Below are 19,114 nucleotides of genomic sequence, written 5' to 3'. Positions count from 1 at the left end.
GCTGTCACTATCAGTGAAGCAAGCCATCATTAGGCTGAAAAATCAAAACAAAGCCATCAGATAGATAGCAAAAACATTAGGTGTGGCCAAATCAACTGTTTGGTACATTCTTAAAAAGAGAGAACACACTGGTGAGCTCAGCAACACCAAAAGACCGACGGAAAACAAGTGTGGTGGATGACAGAAAAATCCTTTCCCTTGTCAAGAAAAAGCCCTTCACAACAGTTGGCCAGATGAAGAAAAGTCTCCAGGAGTTACGTGTATCTGTGTCCAAGTCAACAATTAAGAGAAGACTTCTCCAGAGGAAATACAGAGGTTTCATCACAAGGTGTAAACCATCGGTGAGCCTCAAAAACAGGAAGGCCAGATTAGAGTTTGCCAAGAAACATGTAAAAGAGCCTGTGCAGTTTTGGAACAACATCTTATGGACAGATGAGACCAAGATCAACTTGTAGCAGAATGATGGAAAGAGAAGAGTATGGAGGAGGGAAGGAACTGCTCAAGATCCAAAGCATACCACCTCATCAGTGAAGCATGGTGGTGGTAGTGGCATGCATGGCTGCCAGTGGAACTGGATCTCTTATATTTATTGATGATGTGACAGCTGACAAAAGCAGCAGAATGAATTGTGAAGTGTTTGGGGCAATATTATCTGCTCATATTCAGCCAAATGCTTCAAAAGTCATTGGACGGCGCTTCACAATGCAGATGGTCAATGACCCCAAGCATACTGCGAAAGCAACCAAATAGTTTTTTAAGGCAAAGAAGTGGAATATCCTGCAATGGCCAAGTCAATCACCTGACCTGAATCCCATTGAGCATGAATTTCACTTGCTGAAGACAAAACTGAAGGGAAAATGCCCAAAGAACAAGCAGGAAGTGAAGACAGCTGCAGCAGAGGCCTGGCAAAGCATCACAAGGGACCAAACCTTGCGTCTGGTGATGTCTATGTGTTCCACACTTCAGGCTGTCATTGACTGCAAAGGATTTGCAACAAAGTATTAAAAAATTACAATTTTATTTATGATTATATCAGTTTGTCCAATTACTTTTGGTCCCTTAAAAAGTGGAAGGCACTTATAAAATGTGTTGTAATTCCTACACCGTTCACCTGATTTGGATGTAAATACCCTCAAATTAAAGCTCAAAGTCTGCACTTAAAGCAGATCTTGATTGTTTCATTTCAAATCCATTGTGGTGTTGTACAGTGCTGGAATACTGAAAATTGTGTCAATGTCCAAATATTTATGGACCTAACTGTATATGGACCAATATTGATTCACAACAGGTCTCGCAACTATGGGATGCATAACGTAACCCCAGCCTCTATTCTATGCTCCTTATAATGCGGTGCGCCTTATATATGAACAAAGTTTTAAAATAGGCCATTCGTTGAAGGTGCGCCTTATAATCCGGTGCGCCTTATAGTGCGGAAAATACGGTATTTATGGAACTTGTACGAGCCTATGGCTTTACATTTTGTTACACACACACACACACACACACACACACACACACACACACACACACACACACACACACACACACACACACACACACACACATATATATATATATATATATACCGTATTTTCCGCACTATTAGCCGCACCTAAAAACCACAAATTTACTCAAAAGCTGACAGTGCGGCTTATAACCCGGTGCGCTTTATATATGGATTAATATTAAGATTCATTTTCATAAAGTTTCGGTCTCGCAACTACGGTAAACAGCCGCCATCTTTTTTCCCCGTAGAAGAGGAAGTGCTTCTTCTTCTACGCAAGCAACCGCCAAGGTAAGCACCCGCCCCCATAGAACAGGAAGCGCTTCTTCTTCTACTGTAAGCAACCACCCTCCCCGGTAGAAGAAGAAGAAGCGCGCGGATATTACGTTTCATTTCCTTTGTGTGTTTACATCTGTAAAGACCACAAAATGGCTCCTACTAAGCGACAGGTTTCCCGTTCATGAAAAGACGCAATCTCTCCATCCGCACACGGACTACTATTTCACAGCAACTGCCTAAAGACTTTCAAGAAAAGCTGGCTACTTTCCGTGCATATTGTAAAAACAAGATAGCTGAAAAAAAGATCCGGCCAGAGAACATTATCAACATGGACGAGGTTCCACTGACTTTTGATATTCCTGTGAACCGCACTGTGGATACAACGGGAGCACGTACGGTGAATATTCACACCACAGGGAATGAGAAGTCATCCTTCACTGTGGTTCTAGCTTGCCATGCTAATGGCCAGAAACTTCCACCCATGGTGATATTCAAAAGGAAGACCTTGCCAAAAGAGACCTTTCCAGCCGGCGTCATCATAAAAGCTAACTCGAAGGGATGGATGGATGAAGAAAAGATGAGCGAGTGGTTAAGGGAAGTTTACGCGAAGAGGCCGGGTGGCTTTTTTCACGCAGCTCTGTCCATGTTGATATACGACTCCATGCGCGCCCACATCACGCTGGTTTTTAATATATTATTAAAGTTTGACTGACCTATCTGACTGTTTTTTTGACATTCCCTTTAGCGCAGTTAGATGCGGCTTATAACACGGGGCTGCTTATAGGTGGACAAAGTTTTGAAATATGCCGTTCATTGAAGGCGCGGCTTATAACCCAGGGCGGCTTATGGTGCGGAAAATACGGTATATACATATATATATATATAAATATAGCATTATATATTAGTTACTTTATTGAGTTTACAACCGCCATGGCGCTGTTTTTGTACTTGTTTTGATATTTTTTTATTTATTGACTGTATGTAAATGTTGCATATTATAAATAAATGTTTATAAAATTAAAAAATAAATAAATAAAAAACACTCGGCTGACAAGCTGTATTAGAAGTCGGCTAAAAAAGCAACAGGTTTCCGCGCGGTAGTCGCTAATGTTATTAGCCAAACGAGCAGCCGTCAAAGACACAAGTGTTAAAACAATGATTATTACGGCATGAAGACATTTATATTTGTATTATTTAAAAAAAAAAAAGGCAAAGGCTTGCTGTCGGGCGGATGCTAACGGGTGCTAATGCTAAGCTAACAACAGAGCTAAATTAGCCTCGCCGTTCGCCGCCGCGTTGCAGCGACGCGTCGCTAGAAGCCCAAACAAAGTGCATGAAAGTGAAGAAAGATGACTTTAAAGTTACCTTTTTTTTGAAAAAGAAAGAAGGCTCCTCTGAAGCTCTTTGAAAGCTTTGATGTTTCCGCCACAACACGCGCGCTTCCCTCACTTGGTAACCTCGCACTTCCGCCCGCTCAACTGTCACCACCATTGCAAGCCTGACAACTGGAAGAACAAATATATCATTAAAAAATGGTATCACCGCATCAATACAACCACATACCGCCTCTTTACATCGGCGCTACGATGAATTAGTTTAAATTATTAACATGTTTTTTGTTTTTTTTATGGGCAACGTTCCAATGCGACAGGTGGCGCTAACGAGCGTGTTCACTCGTTGCAGTGCGCAGAAGAAGTGCGCAGAAGAAGACAGCCGACCAAGCGGCGCGAGTTTAGAAAGCCTTGTTCAGAGAAGGGATGACCACGCCCCCCGCGCTCCCTATCGCTCATTTGATTGGTCGCTGCAAAGTCCTTTCTTCTTCTTCTTCCTCTCTCGCTGATCTCTCATGCAGTGCGCCACTTTTCCCCCCATTGGTCGCTGAGGGAAAAGGATTTTTATTTGTCCATTTACTTTTGATTTTTATTAAGGTTCCCCATTAGCTGGTTGCCACAACCAAAAAAACATTAAAACAAGATTTTATGGTTAAATTCCCCTGACTTTAGGGGTTTTTTTTTACCGTAAAATCAAATCAAATATTTTTTTCCATATATGGTAAGACACTAAAATATTAAAAAACAAACAAAAACATTATTAAAACAGTAAGATTTTACGGTTGAAAAAAAACAACAACAAAAAACTGGCAGCTCTGTTGCTTGAATTTTACCGCTAATAACAGTGGTATTGTGTTTTTTTATACCATTCCATTTATTAAAATTGTTTATATGCTGTAAAAACCCACTGCTTTTACTGTAAAATTCTGGTGACTGAGCTGGCAGTTTTTCTTTTTTTTTTCAATTTATTTTTATTGACATCCAGCATCAGACATTCCTATCCATTACATCATATTCAAGTAATATCTACAAATACATCGATTAAATAAACAGAAGAAATAATAAAAATAAAATAGGAAATAATACATTAATAATAATAAATAATCAGAAATAAAATAAAATACAAACAGATATGTATATATATATATATATATATATATATATATATATATATATATATATATATGTATATATATATATATATATACATACATACATATAAATACATATATACATACATACATATACACATATAGGGAGTAATCCTTTTTAAAAAAAAAAAAAAAGCTGCCAGTAAAATTTGAATTTTTTTTTGTAGCTTATGTAAATAAATATATTGATCATGTTATATATATATATATATATATATATATATATATATATATATATATATATGTATATATATATATATATATATATATATAATATATATAATATATATATATATATATCCCGCGGGTCTGTTTATTGCCTCTGGTATTTCGCAGGTTTTTGTTCCTGAAAGAAGCCTTGTGATTGTTCCATCTGGAACAAAAACCTGCGAAATACCACAGAACTCAGCAAACACATTTGGGACCTCAAAGACAATAATGTTGAATATTCAATAACATGGCAAATTCTTGCATCCAGCACACCTTACAATAGTGGTAATAAAAGATGCAACCTATGCTTGAAAGAGAAACTGTTTATTATTTACCGTCCAGACCTGTCATCCCTCAACAAGCGCAGCGAAATTGTAACAGCATGCCGCCACAGACGGAAACACCTCCTAGGTAACACATGAGCCAATCACCACGCCCCTACGCCAGCCTGTACCCACCCACTCTGTGCCCTATATAAACCATGGTATGCGAATGCTCCCATTAAAATCTCCTGATGATTGAGGGTACCCCCCCTCATGAAACAGGCCTGTAGAGATGAAATAGTCTTGTGATTTTTTTCCCACACATACATATATTGCGCTCTACTACGGTATCGAGCACTATTTTTTGGATAACCTTATTAAGACATATATATATATATATATATATATACACATACATACATATAAATACATACATATACACATATAGGGAGTTATCCTTTTTTTTTTCCAAAAAAAAAAAAAGAGCTGCCAGTTCTTAAAGTAAAATTTAAAAAAAATGTTGTAGTTTATGTAAATAAATATATTGCACCTGGGGATAGGTTGATTGGCAACACTAAAATGGGCCCTAGTGTGTGAATGTGAGTGTGAAAGTTGTCTGTCTATTTGTGTTGGCCCTGCGATGAGGTGGCGACTTGTCCAGGGTGTACACCGCCTTCCGCCCGATTGTAGCTGAGATAGGCTCCAGCGCCCCCCGTGACCCCGAAGGGAATAAGCGGTAGAAAATGGATGGATGGATGTTATATATATATGTATATATATATATATATATATATATATATATATATATACATACATACATACATACATACACACATACATACATACATACATACATACATACATACATACATATATATATATATATATATATATATATATATATATATATATATATATATATATATATATATAATATATACATGTATATTCATATATTACTCATTGTTAAAAGTGGCCCTCTGGGAGCAACCATAACTGTGATGTGGCCCTCAATGAAAACGAGTTTGACACCCCTGCCTTAGAGGATATCTGTGGTTATAATGATATGCTTTTTTATTTATTTTTTTATTTTATTTTATCTTTATTGACATCCAGCATCAGACATTCCTATCCATTACATCATATTCACATAAATCATATATCTATTGTCTGCCCTAAATGTCAAAATATTTTTGTTTATATCCCATCCATACCACCCACCCCACCCCAAAAAAAGAAAGAAACAAAAAAAACAAAGTAATATCTACAAATACATCTATATGTGTATGTATATAAATGTTTATATATATATATATATGTATCTGTTTATATTTTATTTTATTTATTATTATTTCCATTTTTTTTCTGTTTATTTAATCGATGTATTTGTAGATAATGATATGGTTTAACTTGTAATTGTATTGAGTTTGTGGACCCTGGGAAGACAAGTGTTTTTTTGTGGCAACCAGCTAATGGGGAGCCTAAATAAAAATCAAAACAAATAAAAATAATTTTCCCTCGGCGACCGATGGGGGCAAAAGTGGCGCACTGCATGAGCGATCAGGGAGAGAAGAAGAAGAAGAAAAAAGGACTTTGCAGCGACCAATCAAATGAGCGATGGGGAGCGCGGGGGCGTGGTCATGCCTGCTCTGCGCAAAGGTTTCTAAACTCGACCAGAGGGTGGTCGAGTGACTGAGGCAAACAAAACAACAGAAGGCAATAAACAGACCCGCGGGAAGGAAGTCTGAAAAGAATCAAGCGGCGACAACATGTCACGAAGAAGTGATGTTTACAAAGGCAAGTGTTACATTTCAGTGCCGGTGCTTAGGTTTCATTTCCCGGGAACTGCAGTGTTGACAGTTTCTTTCCCTAAAGTGATCAATAATTGTATTTATGTCCAAATGCTGCTGTTGTCGTCCCCTCAGGCCGCACACAGAGGCTCATCTATGGAGAGAAGTCATCAGCTATGAGCAGACAAGTGAGGATTTATTTCACTATTAGTGTCACACAAAGTGTATTCATAGTCATTTATTACATCAAACACAGTATTACTCTTACATTCTGTCAAATCAAATTCACAAATACCTATTGTAATGTTCGAGGGCGGTAAGTTTCTATTCCCAGGAATCAACTGGTGAAGGTGAGTCATTAGTAAGAGGATTCTAAGGATAAGAAGAATTCACCTCGTATTATAAAATTAATTGCTGTGCATTCGATTATTATATTTGTGAAAAGAAAAAAAAAGATTTTTCAGTAAAAAACAAACAAACTGGCAACACAACTTCACCGTAAAATTCACAATGTTGTTTTTTTTTACAGCATATTACAAACCCCGTTTCCATATGAGTTGGGAAATTGTGTTAGATGTAAATATAAACGGAATACAATGATTTGCAAATCCTTTTCAAGCCATATTCCATACTTGCCAACCTTGAGACCTCCAATTTCGGGAGGTGGGGGGTGGGGGGGTGGGTGTGGGGGGCGTGGTTAAGAGGGGAGGAGTATATTTACAGCTAGAATTCACCAAGTCAAGTATTTCATATATATATATATATATATATATATATATATATATATATATATATATATATATATATCCCTGCGACCCCGAAGGGAATAAGCGGTAGAAAATGGATGGATGGATATATATATATATATATTTATATATATATATATATATTTATATATATATATATATATATATATATATATATATAAGAAATAATTGACTTTAAGTGAATTCTAGCTATAATATATATATATATATATATATATATATATATAAAAGAAATAATTGACTTTAAGTGAATTCTAGCTATAATATATATATATATATATAAGAAATAATTGACTTTAAGTGAATTCTAGCTATAATATATATATATATATATATATATATATATATATATATATACACACACAGGTAAAAGCCAGTAAATTAGAATATTTTGAAAAACTTGATTTATTTCAGTAATTGCATTCAAAAGGTGTAACTTGTACATTATATTTATTCATTGCACACAGACTGATGCATTCAAATGTTTATTTCATTTAATTTTGATGATTTGAAGTGGCAACAAATGAAAATCCAAAATTAGAATATTACTTAAGGCTAATACAAAAAAGGGATTTTTAGAAATGTTGGCCAACTGAAAAGTATGAAAATGAAAAATATGAGCATGTACAATACTCAATACTTGGTTGGAGCTCCTTTTGCCTCAATTACTGCGTTAATGCGGCGTGGCATGGAGTCGATGAGTTTCTGGCACTGCTCAGGTGTTATGAGAGCCCAGGTTGCTCTGATAGTGGCCTTCAACTCTTCTGCGTTTTTGGGTCTGGCATTCTGCATCTTCCTTTTCACAATACCCCACAGATTTTCTATGGGGCTAAGGTCAGGGGAGTTGGCGGGCCAATTTAGAACAGAAATACCATGGTCCGTAAACCAGGCACGGGTAGATTTTGCGCCAAGTCCTGTTGGAACTTGAAATCTCCATCTCCATAGAGCAGGTCAGCAGCAGGAAGCATGAAGTGCTCTAAAACTTGCTGGTAGACGGCTGCGTTGACCCTGGATCTCAGGAAACAGAGTGGACCGACACCAGCAGATGACATGGCACCCCAAACCATCACCCAACCATGCAAATTTTGCATTTCCTTTGGAAATCGAGGTCCCAGAGTCTGGAGGAAGACAGGAGAGGCACAGGATCCACGTTGCCTGAAGTCTAGTGTAAAGTTTCCACCATCAGTGATGGTTTGGGGTGCCATGTCATCTGCTGGTGTCGGTCCACTCTGTTTCCTGAGATCCAGGGTCAACGCAGCCGTCTACCAGCAAGTTTTAGAGCACTTCATGCTTCCTGCTGCTGACCTGCTCTATGGAGATGGAGATTTCAAGTTCCAACAGGACTTGGCGCAAAATCTACCCGTGCCTGGTTTACGGACCATGGTATTTCTGTTCTAAATTGGCCCGCCAACTCCCCTGACCTTAGCCCCATAGAAAATCTGTGGGGTATTGTGAAAAGGAAGATGCAGAATGCCAGACCCAAAAACGCAGAAGAGTTGAAGGCCACTATCAGAGCAACCTGGGCTCTCATAACACCTGAGCAGTGCCAGAAACTCATCGACTCCATGCCACGCCGCATTAACGCAGTAATTGAGGCAAAAGGAGCTCCAACCAAGTATTGAGTATTGTACATGCTCATATTTTTCATTTTCATACTTTTCAGTTGGCCAACATTTCTAAAAATCCCTTTTTTGTATTAGCCTTAAGTAATATTCTAATTTTGTGACACACAGAATTTTGGATTTTCATTTGTTGCCACTTCAAATCATCAAAATTAAATGAAATAAACATTTGAATGCATCAGTCTGTGTGCAATGAATAAATATAATGTACAAGTTACACCTTTTGAATGCAATTACTGAAATAAATCAAGTTTTTCAAAATATTCTAATTTACTGGCTTTTACCTGTATATCCGAATTTAAGTTGTACTTCTTTTATTTCATAGTCATATTTGAAAACAGCTTGTGTTTTCCATTTCTTCTCTTGCTGCTCTGCAAGTAAACTGTGTGTGTTAACCTTGAGTTCTTTGGAATGTGTTTTGACTAGCATTTGTTTTGTCTACAGAGATGGGACGAGAGAGAGAGGGTGGTGGGATCGGGAAGACAGACCATTTTGGGAGGCGCAATAGAATGTTCTAGGGTTAGACTGGTCTCAATCAATGTATATTGGCAAAGCTTTGAAAATATACAACAAAATACCTATTCTGTCTCTGGTGGTTTTTCAACTCAGCTTTAAGTGTCGGAAAGACCTTGGGAGCGAATTGTGACTTGAATTCCCTGGGAGGAACAACTGGTCCAAAACGCAACAAGAGCTAGAAAATACCCATTGGTTAATAGTAACTCCTGTCTTAGAATTCCACGTTTGACATGACGAGTGGACACTCCCTCTTCATGGAAGCAATGGCCCTCAGGTTACTGGGTAAGACCACTTCAGCAATACGTGGTACATTTGAATTTTCACTAAGTCCAGAGTCTTTCTGACCTTGTCTTTGTGCGTGTCTGGCAGGTTTGGACTTTTCCTCGTACCGGTACGTCTATTACGATGACAGCCAGGATGAGGACGAGGACGAGGATGACTTTTGGCCTGACACTTTTGCACGGCAACCTTCAGGGCCACATCCTCAAATCCGACAACTCACTGAGGAGGTACTAGTTTCATGTTGATGAGCACGCTACACACCTTCTATCGTGGTGCCTCGGTTTTTGCTTGTAATCCCTTCCGAAAAAGGTCAGACGAAGACGGAATCGTACAAAAAAACAAAAAACAAAGCCATTTTCCTCATAAGTAGTAACGTACCGTATTTTTCGGACTCTTCATCAGTGGAGGGTGTGTCAGTCGATGGTGGAGGGTGTGTCAGTCGATGGGGAGGGTGTGTCAGTGGAGGGGGGAGGGTTTGTCAGTTGATGGCGGAGGGTTTGTCAGTTGATGGTGGAGGGTGTGTCAGTGGATGGTGGAGGGTTTGTCAGTTGATGGCGGAGGGTGTGTCAGTTGATGGCGGAGGGTGTGTCAGTCCATGGTGGAGGGTGTGTCACTCCATGGTGGAGGGTGTGTCAGTCGATGGTGGAGGGTGTGTCAGTCGATGGCGGAGGGTGTGTCAGTCCATGGCGAGGGTGTGTCAGTGGAGGGGGAGGGTGTGTCAGTGGATGGCGGAGGGTGTGTCAGTCGATGAGGAGGGTGTGTCAGTGGAGGGGGAGGGTTTGTCAGTGGATGGCGGAGGGTGTGTCAGTGGATGGCGGAGGGTGTGTCAGTCGATGGTGGAGGGTGTGTCAGTCGATGGTGGAGGGTGTGTCAGTCGATAGCGGAGGGTGTGTCAGTCGATGGCGGAGGGTGTGTCAGTCGATGGCGGAGGGTGTGTCAGTGGATGGCGGAGGGTGTGTCAGTCGATGGGGAGGGTGTGTTAGTCGATGGTGTAGGGTGTGTCAGTGGATGGTGGAGGGTTTGTCAGTCGATGGCGGAGGGTGCGTCAGTTGATGGTGGAGGGTGTGTCAGTGGAGGGGGGAGGGTTTGTCAGTTGATGGCGGATGGTGTGTCAGTGGATGGCGGAGGGTGTGTCAGTGGATGGTGGAGGGTGTGTCAGTGGATGGCGAGGGTGTGTCAGTGGAGGGGGAGGGTTTGTCAGTCGATGGCGGAGGGTGTGTCAGTGGATGGTGGAGGGTGTGTCAGTGGAGGGGGGAGGGTTTGTCAGTCGATGGTGGAGGGTGTGTCAGTCCATGGCGAGGGTGTGTCAGTGGAGGGGGGAGGGTGTGTCAGTCAATGGTGGAGGGTGTGTCAGTCGTTGGCGGAGGGTGTGTCAGTCGATGGCGGAGGGCGTGTCAGTGGAGGGGGGAGGGTTTGTCAGTCGATGGCGGAGGGTGTGTCAGTCGATGGCGGAGGGTGTGTCAGTGGAGGGGGGAGGGTTTGTCAGTTGATGGCGGAGGGTGTGTCAGTGGATGGTGGAGGGTTTGTCAGTTGATGGCGGAGGGTGTGTCAGTCGATGGCGGAGGGTGTGTCAGTGGAGGGGGAGGGTTTGTCAGTCAATGGCGGAGGGTGTGTCAGTGGATGGCGGAGGGTGTGTCAGTGGATGGCGGAGGGTGTGTCAGTGGATGGCGGAGGGTGTGTCAGTGGATGGTGGAGGGTGTGTCAGTGGATGGTGGAGGGTTTGTCAGTCCATGGCGGAGGGTGTGTCAGTGGAGGGGGAGGGTTTGTCAGTCAATGGCGGAGGGTGTGTCAGTGGATGGCGGAGGGTGTGTCAGTGAATGGTGGAGGGTGTGTCAGTCAATGGCGCAGGGTGTGTCAGTCGATGGCGGAGGGTGTGTCAGTCGATGAGGAGGGTGTGTCAGTCGATGAGGAGGGTGTGTCAGTCGATGAGGAGGGTGTGTCAGTCGATGGTGGAGGGTGTGTCAGTCGATGGCGGAGGGTGTGTCAGTCCATGGCGGAGGGTGTGTCAGTGGATGGCGGAGGGTGTGTCAGTTGATGGCGGAGGGTGTGTCAGTGAATGGTGGAGGGTGTGTCAGTCAATGGCGCAGGGTGTGTCAGTCGATGGCGGAGGGTGTGTCAGTCGATGAGGAGGGTGTGTCAGTCGATGAGGAGGGTGTGTCAGTCGATGAGGAGGGTGTGTCAGTCGATGGTGGAGGGTGTGTCAGTCGATGGCGGAGGGTGTGTCAGTCCATGGCGGAGGGTGTGTCAGTGGATGGCGGAGGGTGTGTCAGTTGATGGCGGAGGGTGTGTCAGTGGATACTGTATGGCCACATTGTTCTACTGTATTCTGCATGCCTTCCTTTTAGGAAGCAAAGAAACAGGCAAAACAAGCGCTTATAGAGCAGCAACAACGTGAGTATAAAAGCGCGAGGAACAAGCGAAAGAAACTGGTCAGTATTTGTATTTCTTTTCAAACCATGACATCATCTTTGAACAATATTCTGCCAACCGTCCTCTTTGTGTCAGCAGCGCAGAAATGAGAAGAAGCGCTTGGAAAAGGAGAGCAGGAACATTCCAGACGTAAGTCGAGATAATCATTTCTCGATGGCAGCAGAAAAGAGGACCTTTTACCTATTTGGGACTACTTCAGGAGGCGGAGGGAGACGAACCCCAGGAGGTTGTCCATCACTTTGGTGCGCGAGCTCCCCCCGACAACGATCCCAATTCCAGCGACGAGGGTAGCGACGAACATGAAGAAGAAAACCACTCGCAGGAAAAGGTTTTTGTGGATTTTGTATTCTTATTGGCTCTACCGCACGATGTTGGTTTAGGCCAGGGGTAATTATAATAATAATAATAATAATAAAAGATTTTATTTGTAAAAAAAAAAGCACTTTAAATTTAGTAAACAACCTCAAAGTGCTACAGTGTATTTAAAAAAAAAAAAAAAGATAATAAATAAAAATAGCTAAAACTAGTATACATATATCTAAAAAAAAAAGAGGCTTTTTTTTAAAAGCATTTACAGTCTGTGGTGCCCTCAGGTGGTCAGGGAGAGCGTTCCACAGACTGGGAACGGCGGAGCAGAAAGCCCGGTAGCTTTGTCCTCGGAGGTTGGAGGAGGTTAGCCTGTCCGGAGCGGAGGTGTCGTGTGGAGGATTTGGGGGTGAGCTGTTCTTTGAGGTAGAGGGGGGGGGGGGCATTTCCATGGAGGCACTGGTGCCCATTACGTCGATGGCGAGCTCGCGGTCAAACGCGGAGGGTGTGCCAAAGCAGGGATGCCCATTATGTCGATCGCAAGCTACCGGTCGATGGTGGAGGGTGTGTCAGTCGATGGCGGAGGGTGTGTCAGTGGATGGCGGAGGGTGTGTCAGTGGATGGCGGAGGGTGTGTCAGTCGATGGCGGAGGGTGTGTCAGTGGATGGCGGAGGGTGTGTCAGTCGACGTTGGAGGGTGTGTCAGTGGATGGCGGAGGGTGTGTCAGTGGATGGCGGAGGGTGTGTCAGTGGATGGCGGAGGGTGTGTCAGTGGATGGTGGAGGGTGTGTCAGTCGATGGCGGAGGGTGTGTCAGTCGGTAGCGGAGGGTGTGTCAGTCGGTGGCGGAGGGTGTGTCAGTCCATGGTGGAGGGTGTGTCAGTCGATGGCGGAGGGTGTGTCAGTCGATAGCGGAGGGTGTGTCAGTCGATAGCGGAGGGTGTGTCAGTCCATGGTGGAGGGTGTGTCAGTCCATGGTGGAGGGTGTGTCAGTCCATGGTGGAGTGTGTCTCAGTCGATGGCGGAGGGTGTGTCAGTCGATGGCAGAGGGTGTGTCAGTGGATGGCGGAGGGTGTGTCAGTGGATGGCGGAGGGTGTGTCAGTCGATGGGGAGGGTGTGTCAGTGGATGGGGAGGGTGTGTCAGTCGATGGCGGAGGGTGTGTCAGTCGGTGGTGGAGGGTGTGTCAGTCGGTGGCCGAGGGTGTGTCAGTGGATGGGGAGGGTGTGTCAGTCGATGGCGGAGGGTGTGTCAGTCGATGGTGTAGGGTGTGTCAGTCGATGGGGAGGGTGTGTCAGTGGAGGGGGGAGGGTGTGTCAGTCCATGGCGGAGGGTGTGTCAGTCCGTGGCGGAGGGTGTGTCAGTCGGTGGCGGAGGGTGTGTCAGTCCGTGGCGGAGGGTGTGTCAGTCGGTGGTGGAGGGTGTGTCAGTCCATGGTGGAGGGTGTGTCAGTCGATGGCAAAAGATGTGTCAGTCTATGGTTGAGGGTGTGTCAGTCCATGGTGGAGGGTGTGTCAGTCGATGGCGGAGGGTGTGTCAGTCCATGGTGGAGGGTGTGTCAATCGATGGCGGAGGGTGTGTCAGTCGATGGCGGAGGGTGTGTCAGTGGATGGCGGAGGGTGTGTCAGTCGATGGCGGAGGGTGTGTCAGTCCATGGCGGAGGGTGTGTCAGTCCATGGCGGAGGGTGTGTCAGTCCATGGCGGAGGGTGTGTCAGTCCATGGCGGAGGGTGTGTCAGTGGATGGCGGAGGGTGTGTCAGTGGATGGCGGAGGGTGTGTCAGTGGATGGCGGAGGGTGTGTCAGTGGATGGCGGAGGGTGTGTCAGTGGATGGCGGAGGGTGTGTCAGTCGATGGCGGAGGGTGTGTCAGTCGATGGCGGAGGGTGTGTCAGTGGATGGCGGAGGGTGTGTCAGTCCATGGTGGAGGGTGTGTCAGTGGATGGTGGAGGGTGTGTCAGTCGATGGCGGAGGGTGTGTCAGTCGATAGCGGAGGGTGTGTCAGTCCATGGCGGAGGGTGTGTCAGTCGATAGCGGAGGGTGTGTCAGTCCATGGCGGAGGGTGTGTCAGTCCATGGCGGAGGGTGTGTCAGTCCATGGTGGAGGGTGTGTCAGTCCATGGCGGAGGGTGTGTCAGTCCATGGTGGAGGGTGTGTCAGTCCATGGTTGAGGGTGTGTCAGTCCATGGTTGAGGGTGTGTCACACGATCGTAAAAGACCTAAATATTAGCGATCATCAATCTTCACCAAGACGTCACTTGATTGACATTCACAACACCCGAGGGTCTTGTGAGATGACGCTGGCTGCTGCCAGATCATTATTAAGAAAAAACGACCGACAGGAAGACTCTCGCGTCGTACCTGCCGTCAAACTTTAACACAGTTCCTGTCTTCACAATAAAAGCCCTGCTTCATTCTGCCTGCGCTAACAAAATAAGAGTCTCAGAAAGCTAGCGCACACAAGCTAGCAAGCTACGGAGTGCAGAAAAAGTATGGCCACCCCTGGTTTAGATCATCATTTTTCAATGGCAGCGGAAAAGAGGATGTTTTACCATTTTGGGACTACTTCAGCAGGCGGAGGGAGACGAACCCCAGGAGGCTGTCCATCAAATTGGTGCGCAAGCTCCCCCAGAGGCAGAGAAGGACAACCAAGCGCAGGAAAAGGTTTATTGTGGATTTTGTATTCTTGTTGGCTCTACCGCACGTTGTTGGTTTAGACCTCCTCGTGTCTTCTCCTCACCAGGACCTCCATTCCGATATCACTGGTGATGTCACGGAAAAGTCGACGGACACACCCGACGCTCCGAAGAAGGACCATGAATGTGGAAGTGACAGCGAGGTTGGAACTTTTTGTATTGTTCTTTTCCTTCAACAACAGTAGCTGTTCGATGCCAGCAATTCGGTCCCATTTGCCACTAAACATAGCTGGTGCGAGTATTACGGATTGTGCCGATAGAAATTGTCCTTTTTCCCCCCTCACAGGGTTCTCACAAGCCTGCATTGGACCAGAAAGCAACAGATCCAATGGTAGAGGAATACATGCAGAAAAGTGCTAAGCTGGCAGGTCAGTGATCACGTGCGTGTACGTGTGAGTGAAAGAAGAGTGCTTGTCAGGTTCAAACACTGATGACATCTATTAAACAAGACAAGAAGCAAGGAATTAAGCAGAGAAGGAATTCAATTTTGCTCAATTGAGGAGAAACGTCTGGGCTGTACTCTTGTACGGTCTCCCAAAAGATTGTACGCCTCCTCTTTTATTTGGACTTTCCCGGATTACATGGCAACAGCTGTTTCTAAGGGAGGGGGGTCGTAAACAGCCATCACTTTTGTTACAAAACAGTTCAAAGAAAAGGTCGTAAAAACAGTTCAAAGAAGAGGTGCCTGGAGCTTGGGCAGGTCCTGCTTTCTCTCCGCTTTGTAGATCTCGGGTCAAGACAAAATCTTCCTGTGCATTACAATAGAAGAAAGAAACCGACACCTTCATGTCGCTCCCCATCCTACACAGTGGAGTTTTACAAGCCTTCTGCTTGGTAGGATCAAAGGCAGCTTTTGTCCTCTGGCAGGGCGAGCTGAACTCAATGTAACACAAAGTTTTGTGATAACTTAGGTACAATTATTCTGACAGTGCTTCTCCTCTCAGAGTTTGGCAACTGTTGGGCGAGTGCAGGACGACACGACAAGGCCATCAGATGCTTCACTGAGGCCATCAAGCTCAACCCAAAGGAGTGGAAGTAAGTGGAAAACTCCACTGTTCAGATATTTGTCTCATAGGTTTCTTTCTATAGTCTATCCTATCTATGGATGTCTACCGAATTCGGTACTTTTATTAGTACCCGTCGAACTATTGGGTACCGATTCTCGTCAAATGGTATTTTTTTACATTTATTTATTTTTTGTCATGAAAAAATACAATCATGTGTGCTTACGGGCTGTATCCCTTACAGACTGTATTGATATATATTGATATATAATGTAGGAACCACAATATTAATAACAGAAAGAAACAACCCTTTTGTGTGAATGAGTGTAAATGTGTGAGGGAGGTTTTTTGGGTTGGTGCACTAATTGTAAGTGTATCTTGTGTTTTTTATGTTGATTTAATAAAAAAATTAAAAAAAAGTATTTATTTTTTAAATTTCTTGTGCAGCCCGGTACCAATCGATCTACGGACCGGTACCGGGCCGCGGCCCGGTGGTTGGGGACCACTGCCCTCCGCCATCCACCGACACACCCTCCGCCGTCGACCGACACACCCTACTACAATCGACCGACACACCCTACTACAATCGACTGACACACCCTACTACAATCGACCGACACACCCTACTACAATCGACCGACACACCCTCCGCCGTCGACCGACACACCCTCCGCCGTCGACCGACACACCCTACTACAATCGACCGACACACCCTACTACAATCGACCGACACACCCTACTACAATCGACCGACACACCCTCCGCCGTCGACCGACACACCCTACTACAATCGACCGACACACCCTACTACAATCGACTGACACACCCTACTACAATCGACCGACACACCCTACTACAATCGACCGACACACCCTCCGCCGTCGACCGACACACCCTCCGCCGTCGACCGACACACCCTACTACAATCGACCGACACACCCTACTACAATCGACCGACACACCCTACTACAATCGACCGACACACCCTCCGCCGTCGACCGACACACCCTACTACAATCGACCGACACACCCTACTACAATCGACCGACACACCCTACTACAATCGACCGACACACCCTCCGCCGTCGACCGACACACCCTACTATAATCGACTGACACACCCTACTACAATCAACCGACACACCCTACTACAATCGACCGACACACCCTCCGCCATCGACCGACACACCCTCCGCCGTCGACCGACACACCCTACTACAATCGACCGACACACCCTACTACAATCGACCGACACACCCTACTACAATCGACCGACACACCCTCCGCCATCGACCGACACACCCTCCGCCATCCACCGACACACCCTACTACAATCGACCGACACACCCTACTACAATCGACCGACACACCCTACTACAATCGACTGACACACCCTACTACAATCGACCGACACACCCTACTACAATCGACCGACACACCCTCCGCCGTCGACCGACACACCCTCCGCCGTCGACCGACACACCCTACTACAATCGACCGACACACCCTACTACAATCGACCGACACACCCTACTACAATCGACCGACACACCCTCCGCCGTCGACCGACACACCCTACTACAATCGACCGACACACCCTACTACAATCGACCGACACACCCTACTACAATCGACCGACACACCCTCCGCCGTCGACCGACACACCCTACTATAATCGACTGACACACCCTACTACAATCAACCGACACACCCTACTACAATCGACCGACACACCCTCCGCCATCGACCGACACACCCTCCGCCGTCGACCGACACACCCTACTACAATCGACCGACACACCCTACTACAATCGACCGACACACCCTACTACAATCGACCGACACACCCTCCGCCATCGACCGACACACCCTCCGCCATCCACCGACACACCCTACTACAATCGACCGACACACCCTACTACAATCGACCGACACACCCTACTACAATCGACCGACACACCCTCCGCCATCGACCGACACACCCTCCGCCATCCACCGACACACCCTACTACAATCGACCGACACACCCTACTACAATCGACTGACACACCCTACTACAATCGACCGACACACCCTACTACAATCGACCGACACACCCTCCGCCGTCGACCGACACACCCTCCGCCGTCGACCGACACACCCTACTACAATCGACCGACACACCCTACTACAATCGACCGACACACCCTACTACAATCGACCGACACACCCTCCGCCGTCGACCGACACACCCTACTACAATCGACCGACACACCCTACTACAATCGACTGACACACCCTACTACAATCGACCGACACACCCTACTACAATCGACCGACACACCCTCCGCCGTCGACCGACACACCCTCCGCCGTCGACCGACACACCCTACTACAATCGACCGACACACCCTACTACAATCGACCGACACACCCTACTACAATCGACCGACACACCCTCCGCCGTCGACCGACACACCCTACTACAATCGACCGACACACCCTACTACAATCGACCGACACACCCTACTACAATCGACCGACACACCCTCCGCCGTCGACCGACACACCCTACTATAATCGACTGACACACCCTACTACAATCAACCGACACACCCTACTACAATCGACCGACACACCCTCCGCCATCGACCGACACACCCTCCGCCGTCGACCGACACACCCTACTACAATCGACCGACACACCCTACTACAATCGACCGACACACCCTACTACAATCGACCGACACACCCTCCGCCATCGACCGACACACCCTCCGCCATCCACCGACACACCCTACTACAATCGACCGACACACCCTACTACAATCGACCGACACACCCTACTACAATCGACCGACACACCCTCCGCCATCGACCGACACACCCTCCGCCATCCACCGACACACCCTACTACAATCGACCGACACACCCTACTACAATCAACCGACACACCCTACTACAATCGACCGACACACCCTCCGCCATCGA

At 45.8% G+C, this 19,114-nt stretch overlaps 1 protein-coding gene across 3 annotated transcripts in view; it reads left to right on the top strand.

Annotated features, from left to right (window-relative positions):
- The first annotated feature begins 6,406 nt into the window (after positions 1-6,406).
- LOC133623603 (uncharacterized) overlaps positions 6,407-19,114 on the top strand; it is a 36,586-nt gene continuing 23,878 nt past the window's right edge. For 2 of the 3 annotated variants that reach the window (XM_061986825.2, XM_061986824.2), the window contains exons 1-11: positions 6,407-6,535; positions 6,664-6,716; positions 9,649-9,715; positions 9,803-9,942; positions 12,061-12,144; positions 12,224-12,274; positions 12,345-12,473; positions 15,016-15,108; positions 15,188-15,283; positions 15,427-15,508; positions 16,085-16,175. In XM_061986825.2, the coding sequence (XP_061842809.1) occupies positions 6,508-6,535; positions 6,664-6,716; positions 9,649-9,715; positions 9,803-9,942; positions 12,061-12,144; positions 12,224-12,274; positions 12,345-12,473; positions 15,016-15,108; positions 15,188-15,283; positions 15,427-15,508; positions 16,085-16,175 (914 nt within the window). In that variant the 5' untranslated portion in view covers positions 6,407-6,507. The remainder of the gene's footprint in view (positions 6,536-6,663; positions 6,717-9,648; positions 9,716-9,802; positions 9,943-12,060; positions 12,145-12,223; positions 12,275-12,344; positions 12,474-15,015; positions 15,109-15,187; positions 15,284-15,426; positions 15,509-16,084; positions 16,176-19,114) is intronic. The other variant, XM_061986827.2, reaches the window with a different exon arrangement.

The sequence above is a fragment of the Nerophis lumbriciformis genome, linkage group LG26, assembly GCF_033978685.3.
Source record: "Nerophis lumbriciformis linkage group LG26, RoL_Nlum_v2.1, whole genome shotgun sequence".
Taxonomy (NCBI): Eukaryota; Metazoa; Chordata; class Actinopteri; order Syngnathiformes; family Syngnathidae; genus Nerophis; species Nerophis lumbriciformis.
The sequence above is the reverse complement of the archived record's forward strand: the minus strand, read 5'-3'. Positions and strand labels throughout refer to the sequence as shown.